This window comes from Triticum dicoccoides, chromosome 2B, assembly GCF_002162155.2.
Source record: "Triticum dicoccoides isolate Atlit2015 ecotype Zavitan chromosome 2B, WEW_v2.0, whole genome shotgun sequence".
Lineage (NCBI taxonomy): Eukaryota > Viridiplantae > Streptophyta > Magnoliopsida > Poales > Poaceae > Triticum > Triticum dicoccoides.
Genome location: NC_041383.1, coordinates 811,714,765 through 811,734,242, shown reverse-complemented (window position 1 = coordinate 811,734,242; position 19,478 = coordinate 811,714,765). Strand labels below are relative to the sequence as shown.

General features: G+C 47.1%; 1 protein-coding gene across 1 annotated transcript; it reads left to right on the top strand.

Annotated features, from left to right (window-relative positions):
• The first annotated feature begins 12,365 nt into the window (after positions 1–12,365).
• Positions 12,366–18,577, top strand: LOC119361533 (serine/threonine-protein kinase STY8-like). Its single transcript, XM_037626697.1, has 14 exons — positions 12,366–12,689; positions 12,778–12,863; positions 14,610–14,703; positions 14,788–14,898; positions 15,282–15,329; positions 15,555–15,688; positions 15,933–16,040; positions 16,114–16,187; positions 17,014–17,189; positions 17,298–17,381; positions 17,733–17,813; positions 17,894–17,944; positions 18,054–18,194; positions 18,327–18,577. Exons 1-14 carry the CDS (start codon positions 12,366–12,368, stop codon positions 18,378–18,380), a joined length of 1,566 nt encoding a protein of 521 aa, XP_037482594.1. The 3' UTR covers positions 18,381–18,577.
• Positions 18,578–19,478: the final 901 nt, after the last annotated feature.

The following is a 19,478-nucleotide window of genomic DNA, read 5'->3' as shown; positions in this document are numbered from 1 at the left end:
TGGGGAACGTTGCAGAAAACAAAAATTTTCCTACTCGTTTCACCAAGATCATCTAGGAGTTCATCTAGCAACGAGTCATTGGATGCATCTACATACCTTTGTAGATCGCGAGCGGAAGCGTTCAAAAGAACGGTGATGATGTAGTCGTACTCGACGTGATCCAAATCACCGATGACCAGCGCCGAACGGACGGCACCTCCGCGTTCAACACACGTACGGGACGGGAGACGTCTCCTCCTTCTTGATCCAGCAAGGGGGGAGGAGAGGTTGATGAAGATCCAGCAGCACGACGGCGTGGTGGTGGATGCAGGGCGTCACAGCAGCAGGGCTTCGCCGAGACTACGAGGGAGAGACGTAACGGGGGGAGGTGGAGGCGCCAGGGGCTGGTATAAAATCCCTCCTCTCCCCCCCACTATATATAGGGGTGCCAAGGGGGGGCGCCGGCCCTAGTAGATGGCATCTACTAGGGGGGGCGGCGGCCAAGGGGAGGTTTCCCTCCCCCCCAAGGCACCTAGGGGTGCCTTCCACCACATGGACTCTTCCATGGTGGAAACCCTAGGCGCATGGGCCTATAGGGGCTGGTGCCCTTGGCCCATCTAGGCCAAGGCGCACCCCCTACAGCCCATGTGGCCCCCTGGGACAGGTGGCCCCACCCGGTGGACCACCGGGACCCTTCCGGTGGTCCCGGTACAATACCGATAACCCCGAAACTTGTCCCGATGCCCGAAATAGCACTTCCTATATATAATTCTTTACCTCCGGACCATTCCGGAACTCCTCGTGGCGTCCGGGATCTCATCCGGGACTCCGAACAACATTCGGGTTTCTGCATATACATATCTTCATAACCCTAGCGTCACCGAACCTTAAGTGTGTAGACCCTACGGGTTCGGGAGACAAGCAGACATGACCGAGACGACTCTCCGGTCAATAACCAACAGCGGGATCTGGATACCCATGTTGGCTCCCACATGCTCCACGATGATCTCATCGGATGAACCACGATGTCGAGGATTTAATCAATCCCGTACGCTATTCCCTTTGTCTATCGATATGTTACTTGCCCGAGATTCGATCGTCGGTATCCCAATACCTCGTTCAATCTCGTTACCGGCAAGTCACTTTACTCGTACCGTAATGCATGATCCCGTGACAAGACACTTGGTCACTCTGAGCTCATTATGATGATGCATTACCGAGTGGGCCCGGTGATACCTCTCCGTCATACGGAGTGACAAATCCTAGTCTTGATCCATGTCACCCAACAGACACTTTCGGAGATACCCGTAGTCTACCTTTATAGTCACCCAGTTACGTTGTGATGTTTGGCATACCCAAAGCACTCCTACGGTATCCGGGAGTTACACGATCTCATGGTCTAAGGAAAAGATACTTGACATTGGAAAACTCTAGCAAACGAACTATACGATCTTGTGCTATGTTTAGGATTGGGTCTTGTCCATCACATCATTCTCCCAATGATGTGATCTCGTTATCAATGACATCCAGTGTCCATAGTCAGGAAACCATGACTATCTGTTGATCAACGAGCTAGTCAACTAGAGACTCACTAGGGACATGTTGGTGTCTGTTATTCACACATGTATTACGATTTCCGGATAACACAATTATAGCATGAATAAAGACAATTATCATGAACAAGGAAATATAATAATAATGCTTTTATTATTGCCTCTAGGGCATATTTCCAACAGTCTCCCACTTGCACTAGAGTCAATAATCTAGTTACATTGTGATGAATCGAACACCCATGGAATTCTGGTGTTGATCATGTTTTGCTCTAGGGAGAGGTTTAGTCAACGGATCTACTACATTCAGGTCCGTATGTACTTTACAAATCTCTATGTCTCCATCTTGAACATTTTCACGAATGGAGTTGAAGCGACGCTTGATGTGCCTTGTCTTCTTGTGAAACCTGGGCTCCTTGGCAAGTGCAATAGCTCCAGTGTTGTCACAGAAGAGCTTGATCGGCCCCGACGCATTGGGTATGACTCCTAGGTCGGTGATGAACTCCTTCACCCATATTGCTTCATGTCCTGCCTCCGAGGCTGCCATGTACTCCGCTTCACATGTAGATCCCGCCACGACGCTTTGCTTGCAACTGCACCAGCTTACTGCCCCACCATTCAAAATATACACGTATCCGGTTTGTGACTTAGAGTCATCCAGATCTGTGTCGAAGCTAGCGTCGACGTAACCCTTTACGACGAGCTCTTCGTCACCTCCATAAACGAGAAACATTTCCTTAGTCCTTTTCAGGTACTTCAGGATATTCTTGACCGCTGTCCAGTGTTCCTTGCCGGGATTACTTTGGTACCTTCCTACCAAACTGACGGCAAGGTTAACATCAGGTCTGGTACACAGCATGGCATACATAATAGAACCTATGGCTGAGGCATAGGGGATGACGCTCATCTCTTCTATATCTTCTGCCGTGGTCGGACATTGAGCTGAGCTCAATTTCACACCTTGCAACACAGGCAAGAACCCCTTCTTGGATTGATCCATATTGAACTTCTTCAATATCTTATCAAGGTATGTGTTTTGTGAAAGACCTATGAGGCGTCTCGATCTATCTCTATAGATTTTGATGCCTAATATATAAGCAGCTTCTCCAAGGTCCTTCATTGAAAAACTTTTATTCAAGTAGGCCTTGATGCTGTCCAAGAGTTCTATATCATTTCCCATCAAGAGTATGTCATCTACATATAATATGAGAAATGCTACAGAGCTCCCACTCACTTTCTTGTAAACGCAGGCTTCTCCATAAGTCTGTGTAAACCCAAACGCTTTGATCATCTCATCAAAGCGAATGTTCCAACTCCGAGATGCTTGCACCAGCCCATAAATCGAGCGTTGGAGCTTGCACACTTTGTCAGCATTCTTAGGATCGACAAAACCTTCCGGCTGCATCATATACAATTCTTCCTTAAGGAAACCATTAAGGAATGCCGTTTTGACGTCCATTTGCCATATTTCGTAATCATAGAATGCGGCAATTGCTAACATGATTCGGATGGACTTCAGCTTCGCTACCGGTGAGAAAGTCTCATCGTAGTCAACCCCTTGAACTTGTCGATAACCCTTAGCGACAAGCCGAGCTTTATAGATGGTCACATTACCATCCGCGTCTGTCTTCTTCTTAAAGATCCATTTATTTTCTATGGCTCGCCGCTCAACGGGCAAGTCAGTCAAAGTCCATACTTCGTTTTCATACATGGATCCTATCTCAGATTTCATGGCTTCTAGCCATTTGTCGGAATCCGGGCCCGCCATCGCTTCTTCATAGTTCGAAGGTTCACCGTTGTCTAACAACATGATTTCCAAGACAGGGTTGCCGTACCACTCTGGTGCGGAACGTGTCCTTGTGGACCTTCGAATTTCAGTAGGAGCTTGATCAGAAGTATCTTGATCATCATCATTAACTTCCTCTCTTGTCGGTGCAGGCACCTCAGAAACATTTTCTTGAGTTGCGCCATTTTCCGGTTCAAGAGGTAATACTTCATCAAGGTCTACTTTCCTCCCACTTACTTCTTTCGAGAGAAACTCCTTCTCTAGAAAGGATCCATTCTTGGCAACAAAGATCTTGCCTTCGGATCTGAGGTAGAAGGTATACCCAATAGTTTCTTTAGGGTATCCTATGAAGACGCATTTTTCCGACTTGGGTTCGAGCTTTTCAGGTTGAAGTTTCTTGACATAAGCATCGCATCCCCAAACTTTTAGAAACGACAGCTTAGGTTTCTTCCCAAACCATAATTCATACGGTGTCATCTCAACGGATTTCGATGGAGCCCTATTTAAAGTGAATGCGGCAGTCTCTAAAGCATAGCCCCAAAAAGATAGCGGTAAATCGGTAAGAGACATCATAGATCGCACCATATCTAATAGAGTGCGATTACGACGTTCGGACACACCATTACGCTGAGGTGTTCCAGGCGGCGTGAGTTGTGAAACTATTCCACATTTTCTTAAGTGTGTGCCAAACTCGTGACTCAAGTATTCTCCTCCACGATCTGATCGTAGAAACTTGATTTTCCTGTCACGTTGATTTTCAACCTCACTCTGAAATTCCTTGAACTTTTCAAAGGTTTCAGACTTGTGTTTCATTAAGTAGATATACCCATACCTACTTAAATCATAAGTGAGGGTGAGAACATAACGATAGCCACCGCGAGCCTCAACACTCATTGGACCGCACACATCAGCATGTATGATTTCCAATAAGTCGGTTGCTCGCTCCATTGTTCCTGAGAACGGAGTCTTGGTCATTTTACCCATAAGGCATGGTTCGCATGTGTCAAATGATTCATAATCAAGAGACTCTAAAAGTCCATCAGCATGGAGCTTCTTCATGCGTTTGACACCTATGTGACCAAGGCGGCAGTGCCACAGGTATGTGGGACTATCATTATCAACCTTACTTCTTTTGGTACTCACATTATGAACATGTGTAGCATCACGTTCGAGATTCATAAAGAATAAACCATTCACCATAGGAGCATGACCATAAAACATATCTCTCATAAAAATGGAACAACCATTATTCTCAGATTTAAAAGAGTAGCCATCTCGAATTAAACGAGATCCTGATACAATGTTCATGCTCAAAGCTGGCACTAAATAACAATTATTAAGGTTTAAAACTAATCCCGAAGGGAGATGCAGAGGTAGCGTGTCGACGGCGATTACATTGACCTTGGAACCATTCCCGACGCGCATCGTCACCTCGTCCTTTGCCAGTTTCCGCTTATTCCGCAGCCCCTGCTTTGAGTTACAAATGTGAGCAACTGCACCGGTATCAAATACCCAGGAGCTACTACGGGCACTAGTAAGGTACACATCAATTACATGTATATCACATATACCTTTTCTTTTGCCGGCCTTCTTATCCGCTAAGTACTTAGGGCAGTTCCGCTTCCAGTGACCGCTTCCCTTGCAATAAAAACACTTAGTCTCGGGCTTGGGTCCATTCTTTGGCTTCTTCCCGACAGCTTGCTTGCCGGGCGCGGCAACCTCCTTGCCGTCCTTCTTGAAGTTCTTTTTACCCTTGCCTTTCTTGAACTTAGTGGTTTTATTGACCATCAACACTTGATGTTCCTTCCTGACTTCTACCTCTACTGATTTCAGCATAGCAAATACTTCAGGAATGGTCTTTTCCATCCCCTGCATATTGAAGTTCATCACAAAGCTCTTGTAGCTTGGTGGAAGCGACTGGAGGATTCTGTCAATGATCGCATCATTCGGGAGATTAACTCCCAGCTGAGTCAAGCGGTTATGCAACCCAGACATAGTGAGTATGTGCTCACTGACAGAACTGTTTTCCTCCATCTTACAGCTGAAGAATTTGTCGGAGACTTCATATCTCTCGACCCGGGCATGAGCTTGGAAAACCATTTTCAGCTCTTCGAACATCTCATATGCTCCATGTCTCTCAAAACGCTTTTGGAGCCCCGGCTCTAGGCTGTAAAGCATGCCGCACTGAACGAGGGAGTAGTCATCGAAACGTGCCTGCCAAGCGTTCATAACATCTTGTTCTGCAGGGAGAACGGGTGCGTCACCAAGCGGTGCTTGTAGGACATAATCTTTCTTGGCAGCTATGAGGATGATCCTCAGGTTCCGGACCCAGTCCGTATAGTTGCTGCCATCGTCTTTCAGCTTGGTTTTCTCTAGGAACGCGTTGAAGTTGAGGACTACGTTGGCCATTTAATCTACAAGACATATTGTAAAATATTTAGACTAAGTTCATGATAATTAAGTTCAACTAATCAAATTATTAATGAACTCCCACTTAGATTAAACTAGACCGTGTCCGATCATCACGTGAGACGGACTAGTCAACATCGGTGAACATCTTCATGTTGATCGTATCTTCTATACGACTCATGCTCGACCTTTCGGTCTTCCGTGTTCCGAGGCCATGTATGTACATGCTAGGCTCGTCAAGTCAACCTAAGTGTTTGCATGTGTAAATCTGTCTTACACCCGTTGTATGTGAACGTCTGAATAAAACACCCGATCATCACGTGGTGTTTTGAAACAGCGAACTGTCGCGACGGTGCACAGTTAGAGGGAACACTTCTTGAAATTAGTATGAGGGATCACCTTATTTACTACCGTCGTTCTAAGTAAACAAGATGCAAAACATGATAAACATCACATGCAATCAAATAATAAACGTGACATGATATGGCCAATATCACATAGCTCCTTTGATCTCCATCTTGGGGCTCCATGATCATCTTGTCACCGGCTTGACACCATGATCTCCATCATCATGATCTCCATCATCGTGTCTCCATGAAGTTGCTCGCCAACTATTACTTCTACTACTATGGCTAACGCGTTTAGCAATAAAGTAAAGTAATTTACATGGCGTTTCTTGATGACACGCAGGTCATATAAAAGAATAAAGACAACTCCTATGGCTCCTGCCGGTTGTCATACTCATCAACATGCAAGTCGTGATTCCTATTACAATAGCATGAACATCTCATACATCACATATAGATCATTCATCATTCATCACAACTTTGGCTATATCATATCACAAACCACTTGCTGCAAAAACAAGTTAGACGTCCTCTAATTGTTGTTGCAAGTTTTACGTGGCTGAATTAGGGTTCTAGCAAGAACGTTTTCTTACCTACGTTAAAGCCACAACGTGATTTGTCAACTTCTATTTACCCTTCATAAGGACCCTGTTCATCGATTCCGCTCCAACTAAAGTAGGAGAGACAGACACCCGCCAGCCACCTTATGCAACTAGTGCATGTTAGTCGGTGGAACCGGTCTCACGTAAGCGTACGTGTAAGGTTGGTCCGGGCCGCTTCATCCCACAATACCGCTGAAGCAAGAAAGGACTAGTAACGGCAAGAAAGTTGACAAATCTACGCCCACAACAAATTGTGTTCAACTCGCGCAAGAAGAACTATGCATAGACCTAGCTCTGATACCACTGTTGGGGAACGTTGCAGAAAACAAAAATTTTCCTACTCATTTCACCAAGATCATCTAGGAGTTCATCTAGCAACGAGTCATTGGATGCATCTACATACCTTTGTAGATCGCGAGCGGAAGCGTTCAAAAGAACGGTGATGATGTAGTCGTACTCGACGTGATCCAAATCACCGATGACCAGCGCCGAACGGACGGCACCTCCGCGTTCAACACACGTACGGGACGGGAGACGTCTCCTCCTTCTTGATCCAGCAAGGGGGGAGGAGAGGTTGATGAAGATCCAGCAGCACGACGGCGTGGTGGTGGATGCAGGGCGTCACAGCAGCAGGGCTTCGCCGAGACTACGAGGGAGAGACGTAACGGGGGGAGGTGGAGGCGCCAGGGGCTGGTATAAAATCCCTCCTCTCCCCCCCACTATATATAGGGGTGCCAAGGGGGGGCGCCGGCCCTAGTAGATGGCATCTACTAGGGGGGCGGCGGCCAAGGGGAGGTTTCCCTCCCCCCCAAGGCACCTAGGGGTGCCTTCCACCACATGGACTCTTCCATGGTGGAAACCCTAGGCGCATGGGCCTATAGGGGCTGGTGCCCTTGGCCCATCTAGGCCAAGGCGCACCCCCTACAGCCCATGTGGCCCCCTGGGACAGGTGGCCCCACCCGGTGGACCACCGGGACCCTTCTGGTGGTCCCGGTACAATACCGATAACCCCGAAACTTGTCCCGATGCCCGAAATAGCACTTCCTATATATAATTCTTTACCTCCGGACCATTCCGGAACTCCTCATGACGTCCGGGATCTCATCCGGGACTCCGAACAACATTCGGGTTTCTGCATATACATATCTTCATAACCCTAGCGTCACCGAACCTTAAGTGTGTAGACCCTACGGGTTCGGGAGACAAGCAGACATGACCGAGACGACTCTCCGGTCAATAACCAACAGCGGGATCTGGATACCCATGTTGGCTCCCACATGCTCCACGATGATCTCATCGGATGAACCACGATGTCGAGGATTTAATCAATCCCGTACGCTATTCCCTTTGTCTATCGATATGTTACTTGCCCGAGATTCGATCGTCGGTATCCCAATACCTCGTTCAATCTCGTTACCGGCAAGTCACTTTACTCGTACCGTAATGCATGATCCCGTGACCAGACACTTGGTCACTCTGAGCTCATTATGATGATGCATTACCGAGTGGGCCCAGTGATACCTCTCCGTCATACGGAGTGACAAATCCCAGTCTTGATCCATGTCACCCAACAGACACTTTCGGAGATACCCGTAGTCTACCTTTATAGTCACCCAGTTACGTTGTGACGTTTGGCATACCCAAAGCACTTCTACGGTATCCGGGAGTTACACGATCTCATGGTCTAAGGAAAAGATACTTGACATTGGAAAACTCTAGCAAACGAACTATACGATCTTGTGCTATGTTTAGGATTGGGTCTTGTCCATCACATCATTCTCCCAATGATGTGATCTCGTTATCAATGACATCCAGTGTCCATAGTCAGGAAACCATGACTATCTGTTGATCAACGAGCTAGTCAACTAGAGGCTCACTAGGGACATGTTGGTGTCTGTTATTCACACATGTATTACGATTTCCGGATAACACAATTATAGCATGAATAAAGACAATTATCATGAACAAGGAAATATAATAATAATGCTTTTATTATTGCCTCTAGGGCATATTTCCAACAATAATTATGTACGTGCGGCATGAATTTCACCGCTTGATTGGGACTAGGACGGAGGCCGAATTGCTAGGTGGGCTCTGGACGAGCCGTACGATCCTGCTGCAAAGTAGTTCAGACTTGCTTGACGGTGTCCCGGGGCTTTATTGCCGAATTGAGGGTCTGCCTAAGAAGGCTGCTCCGTACTTCTACTGCAAGGGCTGCAGAGCAGGTTCAGGCTGCTGCCACCGTCCATGAGGACTTGTGTGAGGTGGAATCCATCAATAATGGGGTCAAGGACCAGTGCTGCTGAACCGCCATGACGGATACTGGTCGGATGGTCCCTCCGATCGAAGGTGATCGGACAGGAGGACCATGGGTTGAACTTTAGGGCGACTGGCTCCATCGCGTAGACGTCCCTAGTGCGCGCTTCCGCTCCCTTTTGGGGATATGGGTAGCATATATCATGTTTACCATTTTGACTTGGGGAGGAAACTTCTTCTGTCCCCTTGTGTTCGGTGGCCGGGGTTCCTCGTCGTCATCGCTTTGCGATCCCTTTTCCTTGTTTTTGGTGTTTAACTTGCCGGCCTGTTTGAATACCTAACATTCTCTATTGGTATGATTGGCTGGTTTATCGGGGGTGTCGTGGATTTGACATGGACGATCGAGAATGCGGTCCAGACTGGACGGCCCCAGATTGTTTCTCTTAAATGGCTTTTTCCGCTGACCGGACTTGGAGCCACTGAATCCGGCATTGACGGCCGTGTCTTCGGCGTGATCGCCATTATTTCGATGCTTGTGTCTGTTACGTCGGGGCTTGCCGTTGCTATCTCTGGCTTCGGAAGTGCCAGGTTTACTAGAGGTGCTGTTGCTACGAGCTAGCCAGCTATCCTCGCCCGCACAAAAGCGGGTCATGAGCGTCGTAAGGGCTGCCATGGACTTCAGCTTCTCTTGGCCGAGGTGTGGGGCGATCCACTCGTCATAGATGTTATGCTTAAAGGCCGCTAGGGCTTCGGCATCCGGACAATCAATGATCTGGTTCTTTTTAGTTATGAACCGAGTCCAGAATTTCCTGGCTGACTCTCCGGACTGTTGGATTATATGACTTAAGTCATCGGCATCCGGAGGTCGGACATAAGTGCCCTGGAAGTTGTCAAGGAATGCATCTTCCAGGTTATCCCAACTGCCAATGGAGTTTTCGGGCACACTGTTCAACCAGTGCCGAGCTGGTCCCTTGAGTTTTAGCCGGAGATACTTGATGGCATGGAGATCATCACCGCGGGCCATATGTATATGGAGAAGGAAGTCCTCGATCCATACCGCGGGATCTGTTGTCCCATCGTATGATTCAATGTTTACGGGTTTAAACCCTTCTGGGAATTCATGTTCCATTACTTCATCAGTGAAGCATAGGGGGTGTGCGGCGCCTCTATGTCGGGCTATGTCGGGACGCAGCTCAGATAGAGCCGGTCTGCGGTGGTCGGCTCGGACAGGTGTGTATTTGTCATATCCGGTGTGGTGGCCGTTGTTGCACGTTGGGGCGCACCCCCGTGATCCATAGATCGATCTGGTTTGTCCTACTCTGTTCTCCAAGTGGTACCGCATGTCATGCGTGTTTCCCCGAGTTGTTTTGTTTCTGTTTGTTCGGCGAGGCAAAGCGGGCTGATATTCAGGCTGAAATTACCGCTTTATCTCGGCCACGCGGAGGTCGGCCAGCCGCATTATGCGCTAGTAGTACGGGCTCCCACGCCTCATCATCGAATTGAGGTAGCAATTTGCACCGCGGGTAACTTTTGGCTGGGCATTCGAGTCCATATTCCTCGGCTGCCAGGACCTCAGTCCATCTATCAGTGAGCAAATCTTGGTCAGCTTGAAGCTGTTGATGCTTCTTCTTTAGGCTCTTTGCAGTGGCTAATAGCCGGCGCTTAACACGCTCTTGCTCGATGGGATCCTCCGGCACGATAAATTCTTCGTCGCCGAGGCTCACCTCGTCCTCGGAGAGAGACATGTAATTGCTGTCCTCTGAGTCGTCGTTCACGGCCTATTCATCAGGGTTGGCTCGCCCGTCTTCCCGTTCAGCCTATTTGAAACTTGGCTTGGCGGGGTCTTCGTTGTCTTCGGCATCGTCCGGAGTGCTATTGTCTCTGGTGCCGGTATCGCTATTTTTACCATGGGGTGATTTAGAGCGGCGCCGCTGACGTCGGCACTTTGGCTGCTTCTCAGGAGGCTTATCCTCAACTGGATCCTTTTTATTCTCGCCATTGTCTTCTTTGGGTGTATCCACCATGTATATATCGTATGATGAGGTGGTTGTCCAACGCCCTATGGGCGGTGGTTCCTGTTCTTCTCCGGCATCGTCGTCCATATCGTCGATGTCCTCGGAGTCGAAATCAAGCATGTCGGTCAAATCATCGACAGTGGCTATCAAGTGGGTGGTGGGTGGGCAACGAAGCTCTTCGTCGTTCGCTTCCCACTCAAGCCAGACATAGTTCGGCCAAGAATCTCCTGACAAGGAGAGGGACTTTAATGAGTTTAACACATCGCCCAAGGGTGAGTGTTGAAAGATGTCCGCGGAGCTGAACTCCAGGATCGACGCCCAGTTAGATTCGATGGGTGCTGATACATGTGGTTCAGAGCCTATGGCTGGAGACGAGTCCGAGGCTCTGATGACGCAGGCCTCGTTGGAGGTCGGATCTGCGTTCGGCTCTAGCGCCGCTGAGTCCACGGCTTCCGTGGCGAGGTTGAGCTTCCCGCCCTCGGATGGCGCGCTCTGCTCCGGCTCTAGCGGGCGCGGAGCAAGCTCGCACGTCCTGCTGCCGGCGCTGCTCCCACTCGCTGCGTCCGTGCCTCATCCCTCCATTCCCGACCGTCCGCCATTGACGGCAAAGTCAGGATTTGTGGCGCCTCGCCTTGCACGCCACGCAGGGCTGCACGTTGTGCTCCCACGAGTTCCCACCCTGGCCATGTCCGCGTCCACCTCTGACGAGCGGCCACTTCCACGACGTGGCCCATAGACGTGAGCTGGTCTCCCGGAGGTGCTCGCCGGCAGAAGCCCGGAGAGGTGCTGGCTAGGCGTTACTGCTGCACATGTCCTCTGTCGTGGCAGTGCCGATGATGTCCGTGTCCAGCGCTCGCTCACAATGTGTTCGGTTAAATGCGCATAGAGGAAAAAAGAAATAAAAAGAAAAGGTGACAAAAATAAACACATTAGTCATTGATAGGTGGGACCCCCTTCAAGTCAGCATATTGTCCACACAAGCACATCACGTCATCTCGTCGGCGGGCCACCACTGTTGGTTTCATTGTTTTCGTGCCAAATTGAAACATCAGTGCTCCGTGTTACTCATTAGGCACATTTTTTATGGTTTAGTGTGCCCTGTCTTCAATGTGGCACCCTAGTGGTTTTGAATAAATAACTATCTTTTTTCGCCATTTCTGGGTTCGGGCTCGGCTCGTCGTGGCCGGCGGGTGGGCTGGGCGTGCCCCTTGCTCGCGCGCGCCACTGCAAATACGCAGCCGGCGCCGCCATCTAGAAAATTCTGGCCGGCCGCAACCGCCAAGAGAGCCCCCTCGGATTCGCCAGCCCAGTCCACTGCGCCGGCAGTACGTCGTCGTCACCGTCCCTCGCTCTCCCCACTCCCACTCCCATAAAGCGCGCCGCGATGGCCGCAGCGTTGGCCCACGCACACGCGCGGGCGGATGGCGGACAGCGACGGCGCGGGCGAGAGCTGCTGGCCGCCCCCCGCGGCCGCCGGCCACGGCGGCGGCAGCGGTGCGCGCGCGGTGCAGCTGTCCGGCGTCAGGAGGGAGGTCTACGACCGCCTGCGGGCCGCCGGCAACCAGGAGGCGCTCTCCGACCCCTTCTTGGACCTCGTGCTTGAGGACCACTACGACCGCCTCCCGTCCAGCTACTACATCGACCTGGACGTGAACAGGGCCGAGGACGTGCTGCTGCACCGCCGGATCCTCGCCGAGTGCGCCGACCCCGACAACCGCCCCGTCTTCCACGCACGATTCCTACGGGTAATCCATCCACCCATCCATTAAACTGGAACAAGATGCTTGCAGTGTCGCTTACTGTATTATTATTATGCTATGTTTCCATGGGCAGTACCTTCATGAGGACAAACTGCAGGACGCAGAGTCTGCTCCGAGTGAAAACGGTAACTGTGGAGGCTCTCTGGCCTCCGATTTGAGGTACCGTATCGTATAGGTTCACCCCACCCGCCCACCCACTCTCCAACGCCTCTGGTTTACACTTGATCATCTTTTTTTCCTACAAGGGGAATATATTAATATCGCAAACGTACGAATTACACTCAGCCTCTGCACCAACAAGATGTCCAAACATATCAGGGATGCACACATCAAAAATAAAATAAAATAGAGAGCAAAAGAAAGCAAAGATCCCATCATGGTGATTGAAACTCGATAACAGCGGCACTCTAACCACCACCAAAGATAATGCCACCCCTCTTGCCAAGGCTGAATCTGCAAGTTACCAGACACCTGACACACGGAAAGAACATGTGCCACCAGTCTTCGTCGCAACCAAAACACCTCTCTGCCATTTCAAACCTCTGATCGCAACCGCCATGACTTTCTCCACCTCTATCAACATCATAGAAATCTATATTTAGACATGTCCCATGGCACCAACAAAAACGCGAACCTTCACGCCACCCCGTCTTGCCAAGGCTGCATCTGCAAGTCACCAAACACCTGACACACAGGAAGAACATGTGCCATAGTCTTCGTCGCAACCAAAACACCTCTCTGCCATTTCAAACCTCCGATCGCAACCGTCATGACTTTCTCCACCTCTATCAGTATCGTGGAAATCTATATTTAGACATGTCCCATGGCACCAAAAAGAACGCGAAGCTTCGCGCCATGCCCTCATGAAGCCTCACTGGCCGAAGATAAGGGCGCGCATGACCGGATCAAATCCGATCTAGATATCCAGTGGCGCCATGCGCTAATCAGCGGAAATCTCCAAGGGGAACTCGTCGGCGTCCAGATCGGGGAGGCCGACATGAAGCAGATGACGACTTGGCACTCGAAGAACAGCACGTCCAGACCACCTTTAGACGCAAGACCAGCAGGCCCCCACGCTGCCGGTCAACTCCTTGCCGGACTGGACGTCGAGAAGAAGGCAACCCTGCACGTCCGCGTTGGCCCGAATCAGATCGGAGCAACACGTCCGCGGGCGTCACGCCTGCACCTCCATGATGCCACCCTGCCGAAAGACCTTAGGCCGTGGCCATAACAGTCGCGCCGCCCTGCACTCCCAGCCAACGCCCCACCTCTGCCCGTGGAGCACCACTGCGCAGTGCCTCTCCAGCCTTCCGTCTTTGACGGGATGGGCGCCGCCGCTGCCGCAACGGCGGCGGCTGGAGGAGCCAAGATCGGGGAGGGGAAGTTCTAGGGCGGGGGTGCCTCCGGAGTCGCTCAGGGAAGGAGCGACCCGGGACGGAGATTGGATCTCGGGAGGGAGCAAGTAGTACCGTTGACGCCACTTGATCATCTGTTTTAGAGGAAAGTTGTTTGATCATTTTGGCACACACACACACACACAAAAGTTGGTCTTCTTTCAAATATAAAGCTTTCTTTTATTCTGATTTGTAAATCCGGAATGGCTTGACCAAAACATGCTGATAACTTTTCTGTTGGCCTGCGTTGCAGCTCATTTTTATTGAAAAAACAACCATGTGGCAGTGCCAATGGTTCTCATAACTTGATAGAAAGATTTTAGCATAGCATGTTTTCATTTGCAATCTGGAATGATATATTGAAGTTGAACCATACGACTATCTAGGAGAGCGTGGTGGTGGGCTATCTTCGTGCAGTTTGGCATTGGCGTATTTCATAGTAGTTTGGCAAGTGGCGTATTTCGGGCTACCTTTTCGTTAACCTGCCTCAGCAATGAACTTTGATCCTCAGTTGCCGTTTAAATTTCCACAGGAGGGATACAGAAATTCAGCTTCTTCATGAAATTATTTTTTCTTCTAATGACAAGCCAAAGCTCCTTTGTCAGGTAAGGACATAGGAGTATCGGTCCATCGGCCGTGTCATACTACTTGTATCAACTTCTATAAAATTTTGAGTTATTGTTTTGTAGCTATCTTCGTTGGTATGCAATCTTGGATTGAACATTCGTGAAGCTCACGTGTTCTCAACAACAGATGGATTGTGTTTGGGCATATTTGTTGTTGATGGCTGGGATACAGAGGTAAACTTAAAGCATGGTTATACTGGAGCACATCTATACACTCGTGCGACATCTTAACGATAACTCAAAAGTGGACGCATTTGTGTAGTTCCAGTTACTTATGAGTTTATGTGTTCCCCCTAGTTATTGTCAATGAAATAAAAAATCCTGGGCACCATCTTAGTTGATAGCTATTTAGCTTATAACGTGGTCATAGAACATAGAGCTGTATTTTGACATTAACCCATGAATTTGGAGTGCCTGCCTAGGTAAGACGGAGTAACCGAGTTCTCAATGTGCTCTGTAGATTCTTATGAGTAGTGGAGCATCTGTAGGTTATATTACACACTGTTACTTCCAAAAGATTTTTTTTTGAGTAAAATATTACCTGACGCTATATGCAGGAGACAGATGGTTTGCTGCAGCAGCTCAAGGAGACAGCGAAACGTAATGTAAGCTTTCTCTTCTTTTTTTAGTTACATACTTACATTACTTACGTGAATACTTAAAATTCTTAGGTATCTGCCTGGTCAGTTATAGTACATAGGTGCTGGTAATTCAACTTTTCTAAGTATGCAAATGCAGCTGTGCTGTAAATGCATGCAGTAAGCATTGCAAGAATTAACAAGTTGTGTCTAACCTTTTCCTAACAACTTTAACTTCCTTGTGGTACGCAGCCCTCATTATGTAATCTAACAACTTCAGCCTCGGAGAGAATACTAGAGCTGCAAGAAAAGATTGGAGATTCTGAATTCGACTGGGATCTGTTGCAGATTGAGGAAAGGATCGCATCTAAATCTTCTGGTGACTTGTAAGAACTACATAGCACTTGCTTAGTAAATAGAGGAAAGAGTAACATGAATTAATTGTTAAGGATGACATACACCACTTAACTGCTACTCTGCTAGTGGGGATTTCATGCCGTTTTCTAGCATGTTTTCACAGTGAAATAGGTTCACAAGGGACACTGCCAACAAACATAGTGAAATCATCTGTATTATGATTTGTGGAAACTTTAGGACAATTCAGTAACCAGTATTTTTTTTATTTTGCAGATATCGAGGAACTTACCTTGGTGTGGATGTTGCAATGAAGTACCTTAGAACTGGACATGCTAATGATGATTCAAAAGTGGAGTTTTTGCAACAAATAATGATTTTAAGGTATGTTTTTTTTTTCTGCGACGCATAAACGACTTAGTTCCAGAAGATGCTAACACAATATAATCATGTCCAGGAGTGTTAATCATGAAAATGTCATTCGCTTTTATGGGGCATGCACAAAGCATCGATGGTATCTCATTGTAACAGGTCAGACACTAATATTGCTTGTTGTAGTATGGATAGCAAACAATATCCTTGTTGCAGACTCACATGAAAGTACTGTTATCCATGGGCACAGTTACACTATGAATATCATTGGTGACTAAAAATTGGAGGTCGTGCTTAAATAGCTATTGATAACACATTTGATAAGCTTGATTTAGAAATAAAAAAAGAAAGAAAAACTGAGCTCGAAAGACAGGGGATAACTCCCGTCTTCTACGCATTTTGGTAGGGACTTGAAGAGCAGATAAGTAAGACAAGAATATCTACACCGTGCTGGAACATAGTACAAGTCAGACAGGAATGCAAGATATGTCTGATTAGAGGAATCCTGTTGCTCTGTTTCTATCATATCGACATGTCTCCGCCCATCCTTCAGTCAGCCTATCATGCCTATCATTTGGTAGCTACTATTACATAAAGTTGCATTTTGGAATTTAATAGGAAAATTCTACACCATTTACATATGGGCACAAAGAAGATGTGCTGCTGGACATGCTCACTACCTGAAGCTTGCTTACAATTTCTTCACTCTCATTCTCTGCATTCATTCTACGTTTTCGTCTTGTGTGTGTATGTAGATCGCTGTTGGGGCGGATCCCTGCACTGATCAGCTGCTTATGTTTTATTATCTGTTTGTTTGTACAAACTTTTACTTCTCAGGTTTCTGATAGTGAAAATCGGAGGCCTCTGTCTGGTTCCCACTTAAAAAGAAGTCTGTCTAGAGTTCATTTATTTAGTTATTATGAAGCAGTTTGTAATTTTCTATTAACTGATATTTTGCTCTTTTTATTGTGTGTGATTGCTTCAGAGTACATGGCTGGAGGTAATCTGTATGACTTCCTTCACAAGCAAAAAAATACCTTGGAGCTTTCGTTGATTCTTAGGATTGCTATTGGCATCTCGAAAGGGATGGATTATTTGCACCAGAATAACATCATCCATAGAGATTTGAAGTCTGCCAATTTATTACTTGGTGATGCTCAAGTATGCATATTGTTCTTTTAGGGTCAAGTGTGCATACTGTTATAAAGCCATGTACTTTTCATGTCAAGATAAAAAAAATGATAATTGGTTGTGGTTCTTTCAAAATAGGTCGTGAAGATTGCAGATTTTGGTGTCTCGCAAGAGGGAGATATGACTTCCGAAAATGGCACCTATAGATGGATAGCACCTGAGGTGTGTTATCGGTTTGTTCATTGTCCTTTAGCATCCTTTCCCCTTCCTAGAAAATATCCAATATCCTATATTTGCTCAACCACTCTTTTGTTGTTGCAACACACATATAGCAAGACAAAATCCCTGAACCTCGTGCGGAAACTATGTGCTATTACTTGGTAACGAATAGCCTGTCCTGTTTTCCTTCGCTATTTATTAGTCATCCCCATTTTCACAGCAAGTTTATGAAGAAGTGCATATTTCTGTGTACTATCTATGCTCTCACTTTCGTCAGAGCTTAGAACACATGTTGTATGGAACCGAGGCATTGTGCCTACATGATGTACTTATTAGAATTTTTTGTCATGCCAGGTGATAAACCATAAGTCTTATGACCACAAGGCAGATGTCTTCAGCTTTGCTATTGTTCTATGGGAGTTGGTCACTTCAAAGGTAAAACGTTGGTGTTTGGTGTTCATCGAACATCAGTACTTTGATTAAAGGTAATAACCCTTCTTGGTCCTGCTATACAGGTCCCATACGAAAACCTGACACCATTGCAAGCGGCACTGTCAGTAAGGCAGGTACGACATTTGATGCCAACGAAGTTAAATTACAGTCTCGGTGTTGTTCATCAGCTGTCGATAGTGGACGTGCAAGTATGAAAAGTGAGCATTGCTCCTTGTTTGTCAGGGAATTCGCTTGGTGATTCCCTCGAGCGTGCATCCGAGATTGTCTAAGTTGATTCAACGGTGTTGGGGTGAGAACCCCCATACACGACCCGTTTTCTATGAGATCACCGCAGAACTGCAAGATATCTTGCAGACTTTTCAGGTTAGGTTGCTGCTGGATATGTTGGCCTTAAGGCTCATGAGAATACAGGATTTGAAAAAAAATGAAATGAAGTTATTCTGGTTAATATTTGACGGGTTCCTCCGGCTAATGAAAAGCAGCATGTTTCTGCAGCCGCCTCCAGGTCCAAAGGAAGCCATCGTTGTACGAAACAAAAGATACAGATGAAATCATAGCGATAGAAAGAAGGCGTCGACCCAAGTAGCCGGGGACATGCATAGACCGTCTTCTTTATATATACATATATGGCATGTATATAATTTTGTGCTCGGTTGTTTTGGTTCACCCCAATAAAATCTCACAGGACAAACAGGATTAAGTTAGCACACCCGTGCTACATAACCTAAGTGATATACTTTTATGTTTTATATGGTTATTTGTTTTGCGAGTGGATTATAGTTCAATGTGTTTGGATTTTTGGTTCATGTACGATTATGAGTTTGTCTTGTAAGAACATGAGATGAAAATGCCATTATCACATGTTCCATTTTGGTTATTACTCGCTCCGTCCAAAATAAGTGTCGCAAATTTAGTACTCCCTCTGTCCCAAAATAAGTAGAAAAATAAACTGATAACATTTTTTCAAAAGTAGAAAAATATGAATGCTTACAAGAATTTGTTGATTTCTCTTATGGGACATAAAAGCTTTGTATGCCTCTGGCCTTTCTTTCGCAGCATCTTGAAGCACCAGGTCCTGCACATCTCCTATGTGCCTTTCTCTAAGTGCAGGATCAAACACAACCTGTAATGCAAATTGCTTGCTCATTTGCTCATTAATATATATCAAACAAATTTCCTAGCACAAATTACATGGAAGCAACGTGGTGTATGGCTGAAATGTTTGAATAACAGAAAGAGTCAAGGTGAATGAACAAACATTGGGTGAATTGCAGATTTTTGCTATTCTTCTCGCAGTGTCTGCTGCCCGCTTCAAATCGGATGAGTATATGGCAGCTGGTTTGGCTTCTTTAGACAGCCAATGAGCAACCTTGGCATTAAAGTCAAACAAGTTCCACGTAAAAAATGCTACTCTAGATGTCTTGAGATAATATAAGTGAGCGATACAATCCCGCAACAGCTTGCTGCCTCCCAGTCTCATTCAGCTCTGCATAGGATACCTTATCAGATCGATAGAGGGTTGGGTAATGTGCAAATACACACTAGAGTTTGAAATCATATCTTGACATTAAATGTATTGTCCTTACCTATTTATTCAGATTATAAATAAAATCAGATAAGGGAAACTGGCCCTAGCACACCATCATT